Source organism: Lepisma saccharinum, chromosome 1 (genome assembly GCF_977018435.1).
Source record: "Lepisma saccharinum chromosome 1, izLepSacc3.1, whole genome shotgun sequence".
In the NCBI taxonomy this organism is placed as follows: Eukaryota; Metazoa; Arthropoda; class Insecta; order Zygentoma; family Lepismatidae; genus Lepisma; species Lepisma saccharinum.
Genome location: NC_139229.1, coordinates 210270034 through 210290815, shown reverse-complemented (window position 1 = coordinate 210290815; position 20782 = coordinate 210270034). Strand labels below are relative to the sequence as shown.

The 20782-nt window shown below is 37.2% G+C and overlaps 1 protein-coding gene across 2 annotated transcripts in view; it reads right to left on the bottom strand.

Moving 5' to 3' along the window:
- Window positions 1-6166: 6166 nt before the first annotated feature.
- LOC145991537 (protein vestigial-like) overlaps window positions 6167-20782 on the bottom strand; it is a 116538-nt gene continuing 101922 nt past the window's right edge. For both annotated transcript variants that reach the window (XM_083127565.1, XM_083127572.1), the window contains exon 4: window positions 6167-6339. In XM_083127565.1, coding sequence (XP_082983691.1) covers window positions 6290-6339 — 50 coding nt within the window. In that variant the 3' untranslated portion in view covers window positions 6167-6289. The remainder of the gene's footprint in view (window positions 6340-20782) is intronic.

Genomic DNA, 20782 nt, shown 5'->3' with positions numbered 1-20782 from the left:
GTGAATCCTTCCTCTCCCAAACTAGACGTCAATGATGCACATATTTGTCATGGATAGGCAACGTGATACATGTTTTCATAGATCAAATACGTATATCTAGGGTTGCCAGACGTCCCGTATATACGGGATTGTCCCCTTTTTTAAAGAAATGTCCCGGTATCCCGGAAAATATTCTCGGGACACCCATTTGTCTCGTATTTAGCTAAAGAAATAAAATGCATTTGAAAAAATGTCCTCTTAAAGGACGCCAAGAGTTCACTCAAATATTAATATAATCAAAATGTTAAAAATCAGGGATTAACAATGCTTTAAACAGCAATTGATTTTGTAATGTTTAAAAATGTTATAAAAAATAAATTTATCTATATCCGTGCCTATATAATCAGTATGTCCCGTTTCTTTATTTTATAAATCTGGAAACCCTACGTAGGATATCACTTCCGTTAATCGAAAGTATATTGATATATAATAATCCCAAAATGTTCTTGTACTCGCAGCATTAAAGTACGAAGAGAGTGGGAAAGAAGGGATGAGTACAACGCGCACACACACAGGGGCTGGGGAGAGAGAATGGACAGAACATATTGCGTGTAAATTAAAATAATTATTTAAGATTTCCATTATTCTGAATAACTGGGCCTCCCAGATGGCGTAGTGGTAACGTTGCCGCCGGTGGAGGTACATAGTGTTTCGGATTCCACATTAAACTGTAAGTTCAGTTCCTATTAGACTATCTGTGTATAAAAGTGAACTTCAAACAAAAACTCGAAATTCACAACGACGCACAGATATATATGAACTTTTGCTGACATAAAAAGGTAATATAGATACAAAAAAATTACATACCTGACTAGGTGAAAGTTAAATAATAATTACTAAAATACTCACAATATTATTAATAAAAATCCAATTAATTTATTCCAAAATAGAAATCTGAAACAATACCCAATTCCATTAATCTTGCTATTGTTATTTTTCATTCGAGAAATGTATATTCTGGGGATTGAATTCCAACACAAACACTTCTTTTTAAAATGTTTATTTTGTTTCATTGAGAAAATCAAAGATCATTTTTGCCTTAACAGCACAGTTGTTACACAACAATGAACGACAACAGTCTGATTTATACACACACGTTATAGAATCATGGGAAGAAATTCAAATGTAAATAATGTTTAAATTGTTCACAAAGATTAACAACAAAAGATTCCCATAACAATGATAATTGTTAGTATTTTAAGAGGTATTCTCATTTTGTGGTGGTATCTTCGAATGCATTTTACATGTTTTCACCAGTGCTAGAAATATACTCGTATGCATATATATTTTTACAAGTAACCTTTTTTTTCATCACAGCAACATTTGCTTATATATATCCGATTTACACATTTAATTCTCTTCCTGTACAAAAATAACTAAACGCATGATCATGAAATTAGGCGGGTGGCAGAAGTTCGCGCTGTTGCCAGTTCAGAGCACAACCCCCTGTGTTCACAGGTTTAAGAGAATGAAATATCTCGTTGTAGAGTTGGTCTTTGTAATCCATGTGATACAAATTGACAGTATTTGCACGAAAGTCAGGGATGTCAACTGTATATCGAATGGGACTCGAAAGTGCCCCGGAGAGAGGTCGGTCTGACGCTCGAACTAGGCAACGCAGCTCATATGTGGTACCAGCGCAATTTTTCCAGCCGCCTATTTTCATAGCAGTGCGTTTAAAACCGCGCCAAGAATGAAGTAGCAAGTGTCATTTCGTGTAACAGATTTTGGTAAACCATTATTTTATAAGCATCTCATCTTTTGAAGAAAATGTGATAAAAATAATCCTTATCGCTTTTTTTCTTGCAATGTTTATCTTCAGTTGAGTTTAAACATTGCATCCTGCAAATTATTTCAACGTTAAACGCTAAGATCGAACAGTACAGTTTCAACTTTAATACTATTTGAAAATTTAGAAATCATTTTTCAATTACTAATCATAATTCTACATAACTCATTCTGCATCAACGCTATTTCGAAAATAGTATCCAACTTTTCTTATCTATGCCCTTTTTCCCGCTTTGACATCAAAGTTACATGCACTCAAATGTAGCATCAGACCGAAAAGAATGAGTTAACAGTCGAAATCGCGCATCTTACTTGCGCATAAGAAAAGGTTGCGCAAAATGGCGGTGATGCGAATTTCGAGTCAGAAAGAATGGATATTTGTTCGCGATCACATTTTACTACATGTAAACTTGGCGACCATGTTAGAATCCATTTTCTTTTTTTTTAGATGGAATCCATACATGTGAGGCATTTTTTCGGAAATTTTCGTGTGACGTAGGATGGAGGCCCTTGCCAAGCTGCAAAATGACTGTTATGGAGTAAAAATTTTCAAAACAAGGCTTTCTAAAGCTTAACGTAAATATGAAAATCTGTTATATAAAACTGTTCCAACTATTTATTCTCCAGAGAAAAAAATCATAGATCTCCACGTGACGTTAGCTAATCGCATTTGGTGAATAGCTCGGATGGTCTCACTTATATAAATTCCACCTTGGATTTCAACATGACGACTGGGGAAAGGATAGATATTTCATGGTCTCAAGCTAGAATACCTATGGTTTCTTGCTTCTCCTTAACATGCTACTCTGTTATCTTTCTTAATGGACGAGCTAATTTGAATACTTGCTGCGGGTATAATTTATATTTTTAAATATACGTGAAAATATTAATTTTAGATAATTCTATTAATTTTATTTGATTAACTTTTAAGTAATAGTTAAATCGGATTTGAATCTACGGAACAAGTTCAAATATTTCACATTTATAAAATAATGTTACTATTAATATTCAATAATATTTCAAATAAGCAAATTATTTCTCCGTTGAAGTTCTCTACTAACATGATTTTTGCCAAATTTTATTTTAATTATTTTCTGGATCTCTTGTAGAAAATACATTAAAAAATAATGGTCTTCCTATACATACGGTTTTTATTTAGGAAAAAAAGAAGATTTTACGATTTGGATCAATTTTGAGAGAATAAGAACATATTTGTCGACTGTTTATGTGTGTCGTTTTATCCCAAACAAACATCACAAAGCTTATTCTAAAACATAATTTATGGCACATGTATTAAACACTCGCTCACACTAATTGTCTATATGTATTTATGTACACACACACACGCACGCATTGACACGTTGTATCGTTACTAATTACATGCTTTCTTCTTCACACATTTCTTTTGTTAAGTCAAATGACGTGAACACACAAATCCAATCTTACCTAAGAAATCTATTTTTACAAAAAAAAAAAAAAATATGTATGCCCACTTATTGAAACTGTGAGCAAAGAATTCAGAATTTTGGCACGACAAAATTGTATTTGTAGCTATTATATTATATTTGTTTCTTCGCATACAGTACGAAAGCACAAGTCATTAGCTTTCTGTGTTTGTGTACAAACTATTTTAAACATAATATTAAACAACGTTTTGATAGTATTGTTGGAATTGTTCGGCACTTGGTACAATTTTTAAAATTTGTGATGTCAGAATGATATATATTTTTCTGATATACAAGTATCTGCGTATTTACCACGCAATGGAGAGTCCAATGGTTGTAAACGTTTCAAAACCATAGGCGTGCGCACCGGGGGGGGGGCAAGGGGGTCAGTTGCCCCCCTAATCACCGACGTTCATTGATTATTATCCATGAAGGGACAAGCAAGGTATTTTTCCATGAGGCATATTTCCTCGATAATAGTGTTGCCCCCTCAAGAAACACCACTTCAATTTGAAATTATCGCATAATAATTAATTGTAAATTACTATAACTGAAATCAAATTATAGGTGTAAAATATATACTTTTAGGTTGACATTCGTTTTCAAAGGGGGAGGGGTGGCCATTTTTGCCCTATATTATTATACTTTTCCGAAAATTAGTGTAGAGGAATCTTATGCTGTCATTAAACGATATTATACTCTTAAAGAAAATGAAGTATTTTCATGCCGATGAAAGTTCAAAGCAACTACGGGGAAAGGGGGTTGGTTCAGTTGTGCAGCCACAAGGGAGCGGGGGGGGGCATTGCCTTCTCCCAACCTTGGAAGGAAATCAATTCTAGGGGGGCAAACATTGAAGTAAAAGAATGTAAGAGTAGCAGAATCTAAGAGTAACAGGACAAAAGGATACTGAAGATGGAATTAGTTTTCACGTCTTTCTTGCATTATTTCTTCCACACAGCCAGGAGCACCTGCATGGGGGCAGAGAGGGGCAATTGCCCAGTCGACTTCAAATTTTATACAAATAAAAAATTATTTCATAAAATTTTCTTGCTCGCTTCGCTCGTAATATCTGCTTTCCTTACAGTCTTGTCAAGTTCAGAGCAGTAGTAGCTAGGGGGCTGCGAGAGTTCTCCCTCTAAGCCGAACGATTTGAATGAGAAACATTATAAAAGAGAATGCCATGGCATCCCATGGAATTATTTGCGTGCTATTAAATCAATACTGTTTTCAATTTACATAAATTTGGATAAAAAAAATTCTTGTTCGCTTCACTCGTAATTTCTTTCTTTTTTGTAATGCATTATAGATTACTAGAGATACAAGTAAGAACAACTAAGTACTTCAGACAGTTGCTGCTATAACAGTTTGGTTTGTTTTGGGGCGGATGAATTGATTATGTAATGTATTTAACTCGTAATATGTTTTATATACACACATACACACACATATATATACCCATCAATGGCATAAAACTAAAAGAGTGAGATAAAATGAGATTTTTCTTTCCCGACTGCACTTTCATCAAGGCTTTTGCCCCCTCCCCCCTAATCAGAGGGGCTGCGCACGCCTATGTTCAAAACTGAAAGTTACTTGTATTTACTTACTCGATATTACTCGTAAATGTTTTCAAATAATTAAAAAGACTTGCTATGTGGTCATGTAGTTGCCGTTTGACATAAAACGAGCGATAAAGTAAATTGTGAACGATTGGAAAATTGTGTGAAAATTGAGCCTGCCACATTTGATATACAGTAGTTAGGCGCGTCACTGTCTCGAACGCATTTGTAGCTTTATTGCCTTAAAATATATTTTATGTTCTAACACACAAATATGATTTCATCTTGATATAAAATGCGGGGAACCGATTTTTGTGCCTATTGGAACAGTAGGCTACTACATATCTTTATTATTTTATTTATTTCACATAGGTGAAGTATAAGAAAATAACTGCCATGCAAGTTTTGAGTTATAAAGTCGACGCGCTAGCTTCGTTAACGACCGGCTGGCTTTGAAGTCCACGGAGCGCGCTCACCAGCTACAACAATCACATTCACCGTACAGTGTTGCCACATCTACTCTCCAGCTGCGAAAGGAGAAAGGTCTCCACATTGAAGTTGCAAGCAACAAATTGACATTACGGCAACAGTGTATCCGCAGTCATGTGACTGAGACTCCACGTGGAGTAGACGAGCAGAATGACAGCTGCGCCCATTGGCTGAAGGTTGAGTTTGATTGGACGAAAACAACTCGCCCGCTGTTTAACCCCACCCGCGTTCGTGGCGGCGGCTTCCTTCAGTTCTTGAACGTTAACGGAGTAAACGTGCGGACTATACGATTTCCATGCGAACCCAATAATTCCTTTTGGTATTGGAGTTCGTTATTTTGTGTGTTCATTTGCTAAATTTTCAAACCTTTTCAGCAACTTGTAAAATTTAACTTTCACATTATGGAAAATAAATATGCAATGTTTGTAATTGTTAGTAATTATGCCAGTGCTTTACTTTTCGTTCTTAATATTATCCTGCAAATGAAACTTCAATTATACTTAAAAAATGGAGATTTTAAGTTTTTTAAATACTGTACTGCAATGCGAATGAATATAGAGAAATAAGACAAAATTTATTGTCTATTTCTCTACAATTCAATAAAGGAGCCATGAAAAGGTTACTGCTAGTAGGTAATCTGGATTGAATTGCGAGTTCACGTAACTCCTGTTCAACACATACACCAACCTATGTACACTCACACGCACACACGCAATGTACGGAAAGAATTCTTTATTTTCCAGTAAAAGGTTCTTAAGCGACAACTGTACAAGACTCGTAGACTCCTGATGCTACGAATAGTTTCTGCACGTGAAGACAGTCTGTTGCAAGTGTCGTCGATACACTAAACACAACTTTTTCACACTAGCACATCAGGGGGGAACTTGTTTATGTTCATGAATTTCACGAGAGTCAGGTAAGCCGGGACCTGTACATTATATTCGTCTTCTAGAGGAATCACGCTGTTCCCGGCTAGAACCAGTAGAGATCCTTGGAGGACTCTTGCACTTGGGCTTCCAAACCTGAAAAAGAAAGAATGAAAACTCTTAGAACTGCTGATACATCTGCTTGATTAATTGATTGAAGAATTGATTGAACTGACTGAAAAATAAAAATAAAATAAAAAAATTAAAAGTAAGATGTAAAAGCCTCTGCCATGTTAGAATTGCAGGCTTCATAGCTAGATCTGCACAGGACAATAAAAACATACAAATGTACTAAAACACACATATATCTCAGATAGCCAGAAATGTTTATTAAAACACTGCCATTATCTTTCACTGCATTCGGAGAGGTGCCCATTTCTTGAACTCGTGTTTCATGCAGTTTTTTGTTTAGCACGTGAAGCAAGATAAGTGTAAATATAAATGTTTGTAGTTGTTTCTTGTGTAATTTGCCTCAATGTTAAATATTGTAAAGGCACTGGGAGAAAATTGAACAAATTTGCTGTTGGGATATTGGATATGTTTCAAAATAAAGGGACTGTACTTTTGCAATATAATGTGTCTTGTATCTTATCAAATGATAACATATTCTACATTATTGACTGTAAGTTGTTATGATCATAGTCCAGCAATAATGCACAATAAAATACAATGTTCAATCATATTAGATTCTTCGATTTGAAATCCAACATGTAGAAATGATTATATCTGATCTGAAATATAATGTAATATGTAACACGACATATAGTATAATTCATAAAACAATATGATAATGCCCGATAAAGTGATGGCTGTATTTATATCACAACATCCATAATCGAAACTCTTGGTCGATTTTTTTTTTTTTGCCAATAGGATTCGTTGAAAATTATGCATATATCCTTGGACCATATCATATCTTCTAGAATCTGCATCTTTGAATAATACCTACATGCTTGTTCACATGCAAAGAAAAAAATATGTCAAAGTTTATTTTATGTCCAGTTAGACCCAGCGGGACTGGGCACACAGTTTAAAGTGGTATCTGACACCCAGTGTATTAGTTAGCAATCCGGTGTAGTAACGATATTGCACTGCTGAAGTCGACACTTGGTAAATTGGCTCTATACATGTAAAGAAAATGCTATTAAAGTTAGGTTAATTTTGAATGCCTTCCATGGTATACGGCATTTCTTTGAGAAAAATACCTCCACTCTTTTAGATTTTTGTTATAGTTATCCGCTTAGCAAGTGAATGTTGCTAAGTCGGCATTGTACACTAGATTCCAGCTATTCCGTCCTCCAGTTTCACATTATGCTTTCCCCCTCCCATCCAAAAACCTCCCGTGTCTGTTGCTGTCAACTCCCCCCTCCCTTCCGTGGTCCCCTCGCATGGTGCATGTATGTATGTGTGTGTGTGTGCCCCCGGAACATTATTGCAGTCGTATTCATTGGCTGGGAAGCCGAGCGTCAGAGCGCTTTGTGGCTGACAGCATGCGCCATTGAAACCAATATTACGCCGATGAAGAGGAGATTTTCGTTTCCATGGCAACGTTTTCCAGGGTCGTACGCACGGTGGGGAGAGGGGGAAGGGGAAGGGATGCTGTTTCGTGATATCTTTCTCTGCCCACATGAGTTGGTTTGAAAACTGGGGGAGGGGAGAAAGAATGAGGGAGATGAATACGAAAGGATGAAGACGAGAGAGAGAGAAAGAGAGAGAGAGAGAGAGAGAGAGAGAGAGAGAGAGAGATAAAAAGAGAGGAAAATTCTGAAATTGCAGTTTGAAGAAGTCGACTTGCGGGGAAACACTCTGCATCCTTTGCTAAACGTGTATACAGGGTGCATCATAACTGATTGCCGCTTTTTCGCGTACTCTACAGATGAAACAGAAAGAAAAAGATCCAGGTGGGATATGGTGCCATACAGAAGACTAAGGTATTTCCCCCATCCTCATCTTGAAACATATGGGGGAGAAAAGTCCCTTTCTCGATGTTCACAAGTTTAGGTAAATCAAAGAACGGAAGCTGTCTGATAGGGCAGAATGTATCTTGATATATTTATTATGGGTAGTGCATAGGAAAGGACAAAAAAAAATATTCCTCAGTTTTTGCTGCATGTTTAGTATGTGTATTTCATTTGAAGCTAAAATTTGACATTTTAGTCCAAATGTAAGTGCAATTTAAATGGTTATTTTCGCTTCATAATTCCATCTTTTTATCTTAAAATTGTACGTGATGAAATTATGAAAATTATAACGCTATTTTGTCATTTCTTATTTTATCATTCACATAGGTATCTTTTTTTTAAGTGAATATGTTGACATTGTAATATATATATTGGCATTTTCAATTGAGTATTTTTATTTTGGCATTTTGAAATTTTAAGAAAATATTTTGGTATTTAATTGCATATTTTGGTATTTTGAGTGCATCTCTTCTGTAATTTAAATGCGAAAAGCGGTGATTTAAGTGCAAATTTTGGCATTTTCTTGTGTATTTTGCACTTTTAAGTAAATATTTTGGCAGTGCGAGTTCATAATTTGGCAATTAAAATTAGTATACCTTTATCTGAAGTTCATGTTTTGAAATTTATACAGGGTGTACCAGATGTTATAGCACAAACTGAAACGGTGAAAAGTATGCGATAGTAGAAGCAAAAACGTTAAAAAAAACATGGGCTCGGGAACCGTTTACGAGATAATTGAAAATGTACACACAGAAAAACTAAATGCATCATATCGATTGATATACCAGAATGCATCGATTGATGCACTAAAGTGTGTTTTGTAGCTTCTTCAAAGAATCAGATTCACATTTGATGCATTTTGGTGCATTTTTGTATGTCGCGAAAGAAACACCAAAGTGCATCATTTGATTCAAGTGAGGATTTCTTTCAGTCCAGATGCACTTTAATGCATCAGTTGATGCACCTTGATGAACCTACCATGAATCTTTTTGGATGATGAACTTAAACGTTTGGTCTGAGCTACAGACTTTATGTAGCTCAGAGGAAACGTTTAAGTGCATCATAAAAAAAGATGCATTCTGTTGAATGAAAAAACGCATCAAGGTGCATCAAGGTGCATCAAAACGCATCAGCTGATGCATTTAAGTGCATATCGACTTAAAGAAATCCTCACTTGAATCAAATGATGCACTTTGGTATTTATTTCACGACATACAAAAATTCACCAAGATGCATCAAATGTGAATATGATTCTTTGAAGAAGCTACAAAACACACTTTAGTGCATCAATCGATGCATTCTGGTGTATCAAACGATATGATGCATTTTGTTCTCTGAGTGCATGGTTACGATCCACCACTGGCTTGTTTGTACGCTTGTCACTTCACAAGTAACGTGCCTGATATGCCTTCCGTCCTGTACAGGACGTATGGTTTGTTTACAACGCCACCTTTCGGCAGTGTTCTGTTTTAAACAAAGAAACCTCGGGGTGAGCAAGGAGACAGAGGTACGATGTGTTCAAACAATCAAGTTAGTGGCGGATCGAAATTATACATTCACAATTATCTCGCAAACGGTTCTCGTTCGCCACCACATCTTTGCTGAGACTTTCTTACTTCTACTATCATGTACTTTTCACCGTTTCAGTTTGCGCTATCAATTCTCGTACACCCCGTACAGACATTTTGGTATTGTAAGTTCCAATATGGTGCAAATTTCTGATAAAGTAAAATCTCGTTAATCCGGATCCCGATAAGCCGGACTTCGCTTAATCCGGACAGGCAAAAGGAAAAAAAAAAAGCAGAATATAAGGTGGCTAGAAGTCAACAAGAGAACTTCCCAAAGAAAAGGCAGTCAATCACTGATGAAATTCTGTTTCCCGCAGACTTTGTACTGTACTGTATAGTGCCTATGCCCTTTAAATACACAATAATAAACGTGTTCCGTTGCTATAAACGGAGATTTAATGCACTTTCTACTGTTCTTTTAGGTTATTTCAGTTAATCCGGACTTTCGTTAAACCCATTAGTCCGGATTAACGAGGTTTTACTGTATTTCAAGTAAAGATTTTGGCATTTTTAAAACATAAGATTGAACCTCTTGCTAGCATAGTTCATGAGATAAAACCTAACAGAAGGCGAACGGAACCCTAATGTTAGCAATTGGAACAACAGGAACTGCCTTATTTCATGTTGAAGAAGCACCGCCAATAATGCAACCTAATCGAAATGTGCATGCATTGTTCACAGGCCTGGTTATTAAGTACTCGCCCTTGCTTTGTCCTTGCCTAAACAATAAAACAGAGGAAGGGAGACTCGCGAAATCTTTTTTTTTTCCGCCGCTCCGCTGAAGATGTATCCAGCTAGATTATTTTTCACCTGCGTCCCCTTGCATCTTCTCCCCCCGACCTCCCCGATTCAAATATTAAACCCTCGCTTCCGCGACCCCCGGTCTGCATCGTGCATCTAATGAAAACTACTATTCATTGCTTTCGGTGAGGGTCCGCTCTCGTGTCACGAGAGAATCTAATAAATTTGATTGGTTCCGGGAGCGTGGAGCCATAGTCATTCAATTTAGAGGGTTGAAATTAGGGGTAGTGAATGGGCGAGTCGAGGATGTTTTGTTTTTTTCGGACCTCGATTCATGTGGAGGGCGAAGAGTATTGTGTAGCCAGTTCCTGCCTCCCTGACTTGGTGTTACAACCCAGGCTTTTTCCTAAAAGACAACAATGATTCTTATAGGCATTTTTCAGGACAAGCATACCCTGACATGTTAATGAAATCTTCCACAAAAGAAAGAATATGCTGTTAATGTCCATTGTGTCGGCTGAAATTGTATGTGTGTGTATGTATGTATATATGTATTTGTGTTTATGTGCGTGTGTGTGTGTAATATTTTTGTTAATTTGCGTCGCTTTTCTGCCATATTGGCTAGTAGCGACGATGAGGATGAGTGATGATTGAATGAAATGGATGAAGGGATACTCACACACAGAACCCAAAACGTGTCAATTGACAAATATATATTTTGATTTCAATAACACGTTAACGTGCATAAATTGCAAATGATGCACCTTTTAGTGTATCAAAATACACATAGGAATGTATCAAATGGTATTTTTATGAGATGAAGTTCCGTGTGATGCACTAAAATGCATCAATTTGGAAGATCAGACAAGATCATTTCGAAGATAATAAAATTACACATTTAGCTGTGTCAATTGATGCATTAAAAGTGAAAGTTTGTTATCTTCGAAATGATATTGTCTGATCTTCCAAATTGATGCATTTTAGTGCATCACACGGAACTTCATCTCATAAAAATACCATTTGATACTTTCCTATGTGTATTTTGACACACTAAAAGGTGCATCATTTGCAATTTATGCACTTTAACGTGTTATTGAAATCAAAATATATGTGTGTCAATTGACACGTTTTGGGTTCTGTGTGCAGAACTCGTCCTTGTTAAGGTTTCTCTGTCTCCCTCTGTGCAGGTGTATGCGTGTATGGGGTTCATGTGTTCATTATTTTAATTCAATTATAATCAAGGTGGATTGGATTTTTTTTTAAATCAGGTTGATTCAAATCGCGATTTAAATCACATTAAATATACAATTTATGTAATAATGTACATGGATTTTGTAGATATCAGAATCACTTTTTGTGAAAGTACATTAATCTTGTAATCATTTAATGTTGTTTAGTAGGCTCTAAGACAGAAAAAAAGGAAACAAAATATATGTACTGATGGTGTGAAGCTCATGCAAAAGGAAATGCAACATGTAAATTGGAAACACATTTACATTTCTCTTGACATAAGTTTCAACATTTTTCGCGGCAAAAATAACAAACATTTTATGTAGAAAAATATATAAAAAACTAATCATGGGAAACCATAAATGAAGGGCTCAGGTTTAAAACATGGTAAGTGACATTTTGGTCATTTTTGAAATTGCCATGTCATACAATTTGCATTGGACTCAGTGAAGCCTTCTGAAATTGGTAAACATAACACGAAAACAATTTATCTACAGTATAGCTTCTAATAACTTTTTCCCTGAATGAACTCAGAAATGACCAAAATGTCACTTACCATGTTTTACACCAGAGCCCTTCAAATAGTGTCATTATCATTAAACTGTAAATAAACATGGCAGCTGATATTTTGAAAACTATCATTTAAAAAATTATCAAAATTCAGCTACAAGGACTAAAAATATTTTAAGTTACAACTATAGAGTACATCCAGAATGTTTTATTTTCACTGGAAGAAATTTTACTGAAATTATTATAGTTTCATTAACACAGTCCATGTCCATAGTAGGTTCATATATACAGTATTACAAACATAAAAATGTATATTTACACATAATGTTTTTATTTGCTTTAATGAAACTATTCAAATATTTTACACGGGCGTTTACTAGAAAAAGCATTTCTAGAAAAAATACAACATATATCTACATGTATGGTGCCAAAAACAATACAAGCAATTTTAAGCGTTTTTTTAAAAAAATAAAAATCTGTTTAAAAAAAAAATCCAATTTAAATCAAAAAGTCATCAAAAATGATTTTTTAAATAAAAATCATGATTTTTATCCACCCTGATTATAATACACATATCCATTTCAGAGCAGCCCACATAGCTCTCAATTTTCAAAATAAAATTGGCATAACTTTTTACTGATAATAGAAAAAGTAATATTCACGAAATAATTTTAATTTACAAAAAAAAATACGACTATTTTCAAGGTAGATTTTAACAGGTTTTAAAAGCATGTACAATTCAAGAACACGAAAACGCCACGGAAAACGAATTCTTTGTACGGCAGCATCTTGCTTCCGTCAAATTATTTGAGGGCTGTCGAAGCGGTGCAATTCGGATCAAATAATTTGAAGGGATACAATATCCCTGTATGCCCCCTCCCTGCGCCACTGATTGCTTAATCTGGAAAATATTACAAACAACGTGTTTGAAATGACTTCCTTAACTAGTAATTCACTGTCAATTACACTGAACCGGAGTAGTAAGGTTACAAGTGGCATTATTTTGGGAACATATAGGCAGTGCTTTAATTCGCTTTACTTTTGGAATCCTTTGGTCGGGCTTCGAGACGGGAACCAGCTACAAGAAGTTCCCCAGTTTTAGTCACAACTCTAAGTTGCTGCTAAATATTAAACACTGATAAGTTTGACTCACTAACACTATTACCCAAGGCAATAGGCAAGTACACACGGAAACAGCAAATCCGAAATTGTAATGATATTTTGTTACAAATAATACTGTTTTCTGTGATTTACAGGTTGCAAGTTACAGCAATTATAATCTCGACGTTAGGCACTAAAAATCATTGCCATTTCCCGACTAAGTCGGAAAAATCTCGAATTCTACACACTATTTCCCCTTCATGTGCTTTTACACTTCTGGGTTAAAAACTAATTTCAAGAAATTTCAGGCACTTATACCAAGAATTAATCACCTTCCGGCCCTCGCGCTGTTGTAAAAAGTACAACAATGTATAATTTTTAAAAGTAAAATTTGAAGCTTGGTCACCAACAATGGATTCCACCAACGTATTCGCGTGTTGGTCCTTCCTCACAGTTACTGCTAAATATGTGGTTTTATTATTCACTCGTTTAGTTGCAACAGAAGAATGAAGCAGTGAATGTGTCTGTGTTGTACCTTTTACAACGCGTGAGTACTCATGTGACAGAAATAAGCGCGAGTGCCGGAAGGAAGATCCTTTGGAATTTCTCGATTGTTCGGGACCCCAAAAAGACGGGAAATCATTATCCGAAGTCGGGACCTTACCATAAAAATTTAGACGTCGTCATTTTGAATAACTTTTTTTTCTCTCTCTCTATCTCATTACACTTCGGCGCGTAAAGGAGATGAGATTAAGTGGTGTCTGTTTGATATTTGTGCCATCGTGAAAAAGTTCAAAAATACAAAGAACTATTCATAAACAATTTGCAGACAAATCTAGTTTCTATTTAAATAGTGGACTCAAGTCGGAACTTGTCAACAACTATAAAGTATTTTCAATTCAATTTCAATTTTATATTTCATAAAATAATAATAATAATAATAATAATAATAATAATAATAATAATAATAATAATAATATGATATTTTATGGAGGGCAGCACTCACATTTAGTGTGTACACCTAAAATACGGGTATTTGGGATGAAGATGCATTTAAATTATCCAGTTTTTCTTTCTTTATTTATTTATTTATTGAGAATATTTCAGATACAGAATGGTCATTTTACACTGAAATTGTGAACAATGAAAAAAAGCAAAATGTTTTATATTGAGCGAAGGAAACTTAGGGAGTGCGACTAGCGACGAGGGCGTTCGTCCTCATGACCACCCCCTTCCTATTGCACCGCCACTTCGATCACCTGAACACTTAAGCCAAACACTTTTGCATAGGATTGGCCGCCTCGGTATGATTTTTTCTTTCTGACCTGTTGCTCTAGTACGAACCTTCTTGGGGGAGGTTGGTTATTTTTTGTACAGCGTCATTAGTACCATCGGCAGCAACAGGTCAGCGGAGCGCTTTGGTTCGCGTGTTTGACATGAAGTATTTGGCAGGGAGGTGTTCGTGGGCGGGAATGCTGTGGGTGAAAGAGTATGCGAGGAATTCGCTCGCTCAATTCTCTGGCAAAAATCTCGTTCGTCAACAAGCGCCCGCGCAATGTTAAGGTGCCTGTCTGTATTTGCACCCGTCAGGAAAAGTTTGTGTTCCGTCGCAGTTCGCTTCCTCCATCTCCTTTAGTTGGCAGGAGAGTAATTGAGTTTCAATGTTAAAAGAAAAAAAAGGAAAATAATACGAGGGTTGTTTAAAAAGTGAGTGGTCGTGTGGAGACGTGCCATTGGGAGGGCCAACCACTCTCAAGGGGAAGTGTAGTCGCCTGCAATAAAAATGAGGCTCCTAGATCCTGAGATACTTATTTTCCTTCATGACGTTAAGTGTGTTGCCTAACTCCACGGCGATTAGCGAACTTAATAGCAAAACTTCAGTAAGTTTGACCACCGCCTTAGAGTCAGACAGACAGCATCCATGATGCCATGCAGGATCCAAGTGTCCTATTTTTTATTTTATTTTCGGAGACTGTACAGATAGATGGAGCCATCGTAGAGGTAGTGAACTGTTATTGGTTAATGAGTGCATCAGTCTAGTTGAGGCATGTGATTTGAGGTTAGGTTAGAAAAAGTATAACAGTACCAAGGATGTGCCGTGAGGTGCCGACCCGAATTAATATACTGTATTTTTTCGAATATAAGGCAAAGGGTCCCGGGTTCGAATCTCGGCCTGGGCATGAATGTTTGTGAGAGTCCATTCACTAATTTCATCTTCGCAAATTAACCTAAGAGTAGCACAAAAAGCGAAGTAAAATGAATCAAATCAATTGAATATAAGGAGCACCTTTTCTTCGGTTTTTGGATGTTAAAAACTCAGATGTGCCTTGGATTCAATGGCGTCTTGGATGCGAGTATCTAAACATTTCATAGTATTGGTGTAATATAGTGCAATGTGTTGTTATTGTTCATATGGTAAATATAAGTGCTAATGGCAATAAAATGGTAGTATTGTGAACGTAACAATAATGAAATTATAATGCTATGATATTGATCTAATAAAGTATCGGCATTATGTACTTCTCTGTGTGCTTTACATTGGAAGTAATTTTTTTTCTCAAAAGCTGAACCAATAATTAAGGTGCGCCTTGTATTCAATGGCGTCTTCGATTCGAAGAAATACGGTAATAATATATTTATAGTGACAATATTTGGTTCAAGTCTAAGCTCAGATAAACTAATTGAGATGAGACCTGCAGTTTAACCGAACCGAACCGATCAGTGTTCAACGTTAATTGAATACGAGAGGAAGACAATATTTAAAGATGAAAATGACAGTTATTAAAAAGTAGGTTTCATGAACAATATTTAGCAGTATTTTATTTCCGATTTAACTTATTTTGTTTTAAAAATTCCTAAAAGTCTTTGAGAAACTGTTTTATGGAGGGCACTTGAAACGATTATCTTTCTACAGAAAGTTTAAACATAAAACATGATACTCCCTCTGTCCCATAATTATTGTCCGGTACACTTTTGTTTGTTGTCCCATAATATTTGTGACATTGGTGTATACAGAAGAAGAAAATTAAACACGGGAATGAGTCATACAACGTTATTACTCAAGGATCAGTACAAATTGGCCGATCAAGTATCCAAAAGAACATAAATAAAAAGTTACCATTTCGGCATACCGGACTATAATTATGGGACAGAGGGAGTAATTTACAAATGAAAGACACCGTCTCAATGGTCTATCGCGTTAATACGATGACTTATAAGCTCGCCACAGGTTTCCTTGTGGCCGAAATTATTGGCAGAAGTTCAATAAGGACGAACAAATAGGTAAGGTAAAGTAAAGTTCCCCGTGCATATAGCACCGTGCTATGAAGGCACATTTAGGGGATGTGGGGGTAGGGCTCCACACCTTCTTGATCTCGGCCATTGTGGATGTGATGTGATCAGCATCACGCTCCGGCTACCTTTACTCCCCACGATTGACCCCAGATACCTATTGATTTGAAACTGAGTGAATCCCAGAGCAGATTTATGCGGAGACAATGTCGGAAAATTTCCGACCTTTGATCACTCACCCCGGGAATCGAACCCGGGTCTCCCGCATGGCAGTCAGACGCCATAGCGACTAGACCGCCGCAGCTCTAACGACAAACAAATGCAAGAAACAGCTGCAAAGGAATGTAGTGTAATGTCAGTTCTTAGAAGCTACGCGATACTTGCAATCTGAACATATTGTTATTAATTTTGTTGTTATTGCGGTTGTTTTTCCAGGTTGGAGGAGGTGGATGTTAGTTTTGGAAATCAGATGAGAGTAGTGAGGTTAGTATATTTTGGCAAAAACCTGGTGATGCAGTTTATTAATTGGAAGTGAGGATGCAGTGAAAGGTGAGACTAAAGAACTTACGCCCTCAAAAACGTTAGATACAATTACTGTAGACCACGATCTGGATGTCCCAAAGGGCCCTGGTACATCTCGAAGCGACATTGCTGCTACGGTTGTGATGGGCGTGGGATTTCCCATTTCGTTCTTGCTCCCTGAAACTTGCGCTAGTTTGCCTGACTTGTGAGTGACGTACGATGACTGACGGCAGGTCATTATGAGGTTGTGTTCTCTACGGGCTGTCCTGTTGCGTGGTATATGTCTCGAGCCGCGTGCTTCCATCCTTCCGCTGAGAACGCGAGCTATAGCGCTGCTGTGACAGGGACGTCGCTACAATGCTTCATGCGAGACGCTTTTATGGCCGTGCGAGTAGGCGGAACGAACTTTCAAGGAAAGCCATCAACGGTGCTGACATCTTCATTCCAGAAGTGGAAGTAGGCAGAGCGCGAAAGGCGGTATTTATGGATGAAATTCGTCAGAATTGCGGAAGCGGTAGCGAGATCGTGGGACGATCATTCGAGCTCGATCACTGAGAAGATTCGCGATTTCAATTATCCGATGTGCCATCTGGTGAGATTTTTCGAAACCACTCTTCGTAGGATACTGTACTGTGTTGAAGCCGTTCAGAACACGGGGAAGGTGCGAAAGAGTAACGTCTGCTGTTCATTTTTGGCTTTGTGAGTCGGAAGATGTGAAAGGTTCTCGTGCGTTTCCATCCCGAGGAATCAACAAAGTGAAATTTGTAAATAAATTAGGATAAGCAGATTCGATTGACAGAAGACTGGCTTCGGAGATAATACTGAAATGTGGCAAGAAAATTACAAAGAATGCACAGCCTGTTCACTTCATCCCTAGGGGAAGTGAAGCTTGAAATTGTACTTTATTAATAAAGCATGATTTTTTTCAAAAACTCATGAAGCGTCTTGCTCAATGCATCCAGATATATATTGCCACATTCTCAATATCTGTTAGGCTTCCGTAGTCAAGAAACCTTTGCGAATATCTAGACAACAGCGAAAAGAAACTACACGAAGATCCAGGTGAATCTCGAAGGAGATGTAATTTTTCAGATTTTGGAATATCATAGCGGAAAAGGAGATGAAAATTCGAAAAGGCTTTGCTGGCGTCGATCAAACGTCTAGCTGAGGTTTAAGAGGCGAATCGCTATGATGAGGTTGGAGGATGATAAGATGAAATACATACAAGAATCAGTGGCGTATACGGAGTCCAAGATCTGGGCTATCTCATGTCACGTGGTCGTAGGCTATGAATAGACATAAATTTACCAACTCATAAGAAATCAGGTTGCCAACTCATAGGAAATCAGGTTGCCAACTCCAGAATCAGCATCATCATCTCACTGATATGAATACTATTATTTACAATTTCTGATCGATTTTTCTCCTGTATTTTATTCTTTAGACTTCAGGCTTTCCAGATAGCCTAGAATATACGCTCCTGACAAGAATATACCCTTCCCCTTTTCCAGGACCAATGATCTTCAGTAGTGAGATCACAAGTTTAGTGCTCAATTCGCTCGGGCACCTCTGGTTTCGTACGGCAATAACCTAACTACTCCACCATAGAGGATGGCTGATGAGACCAACAACCTGGAATTTTTCCTCAAAATCATTCTTTGAGTTCATTTCCTTCAACAAGCATTGGGTTGCATATTCTTCACCACTTAGAAAACCACCTATATTCCTTTCCCGGAATATCTGGAGTAGCTACGCGCAGAGGCGAAAGCTTGTGGGCGGGGCCAGACTAGGTGGGGGAGGGTGCAGAATGCAGAATTCCCCTAGTAGGCTTGCGAGCTGTCACGTTTGCTACAGAACTACTGGACCAGTCGAGTCGCCCTCTCCCCCTCCCCTCCGTGCGTTCATTGGACGAGGCACACAGCCGCAACGTGCGCCAAGGACGCGTTCGCGTTCTCTTACTCCAGACATTCCGGAAAAGGAATATAGAAATTATTTATAACCTCCTGTGAAGTATCTGAGTTTGTAGCAGTTTTCCCGAGGAGTCAATGGGTTTAGCACGTTACATGTAGATCCTCCGTTCTCCATGTTTTGTAGAAATACCCGTTCCCCTTGAAGAGAGACAACCCAACTTACACGGGAAATACAAAGAGTTGAGTAAAATAAAGTGTCTAAGTATGTATGGGAATATTAAAGTAGGCAAGTCAGCGAAAAATCGGGCGAGGTCAGGCTGGCTCGGTAACTCGGTAGTGTCGGCCTCCGTGGCGAAGTGGCACAGCGCGCTACAAAGCCAGGGGTCCCGGGTTCGAATCTCGGTTAGGACTTTGATGTTTGTGTTTGTCCGAAAATGAGTAAAAACGAGAATACAGTAAAAATTGACATGTGTGAGTTGAGAAATGTGTGAATGACGGGGGATACTGCCGAATAGGGGTATTCCTTTTAAAAAATGTGGTAGAGCAATGGCACGGTATGCCAGAGACCCGGCTTCGAGTCCTGGTTGAGCCTGCATTTTTGGCTGAAAATTTCCACCTAAGTGGGCAAGGTATCGATATTCCATAATCCGCTAAATAACGCGATTTTGGATGTTTTGTCAGAATAATACAGATTTTTACACATTCATGTGAAAAATGCAATACAAACTGAGAGCATTGCTCTGTTAAAAGCAAATTTTCTAAACTACTATCTAAACCAAATCATTCAATCAATCTTAACTGCTAAGCCTCGAAAAACAAATAGACCAATTGTAGTACTAAATATCATATTACGATAGGGAAATAACACCAAAAATCATATCTCTGTACACCTCATCGAAAGTTGTCACCTTACAATCAAGGGATCACCTGTTAGATTTCCACAGAGGCACATTGCACAGTGGTTACGTATCCTACTTTAAACTGTAGGTCCAGTCCTGATAAGACTCCTGGATTTACAAGAAAGTTAACCAAAATATTGCTGTTCTATTTTTTAAAGTTCTGACGGAAGTGTTGTCCTACAATTTAAAGTTTCAGTGAAGCTCTGCAAAAAATTAAATTTTTCTGTCATTTTCAAAGCTTTCAACATTTATTAATGGTATTCCACCTCTTTAAAAAAGCAGATACTTGTAATAAATAAACGAGCCCCTTCGAAGCACATTATACATATACATACACATAATACAATTAGATTTCGGAACACGTGCGCGACAAACTATATGGTGATTTGGCAACACTGTTCGTAAAACCATTTTACATATGCGTTTAGCGACACACGAAAGTGATTTCTTTTGATATATTAAAATCACAGAAAAAAAGGGAAGTTTTGATCATTCTACGTGAGTTTGAAAATGGGTTCAGCCGAATAAAAAATCAAACGTTTCTTAGCAAATAAATGAATTGAATAAAAGCAACAGAGAAACACACATGGATTTAAAAATTCTCAATCCAATATGCTTTCCTCACAGAGAAATGAATTTTTCTCTTTCACCTTCCCTCGCAGTTTGAGGGTTGGAGAAGAGGGAGAAGGGATGCTCCAATATCAAACCATCAATAAGAGGAGTAAAGGGCCTAGGAAACACATACGTTCGCAACAATTTTGAAATTGAAATTCTCGTAGAATTTCCATTCTATCACAAGGACTTCT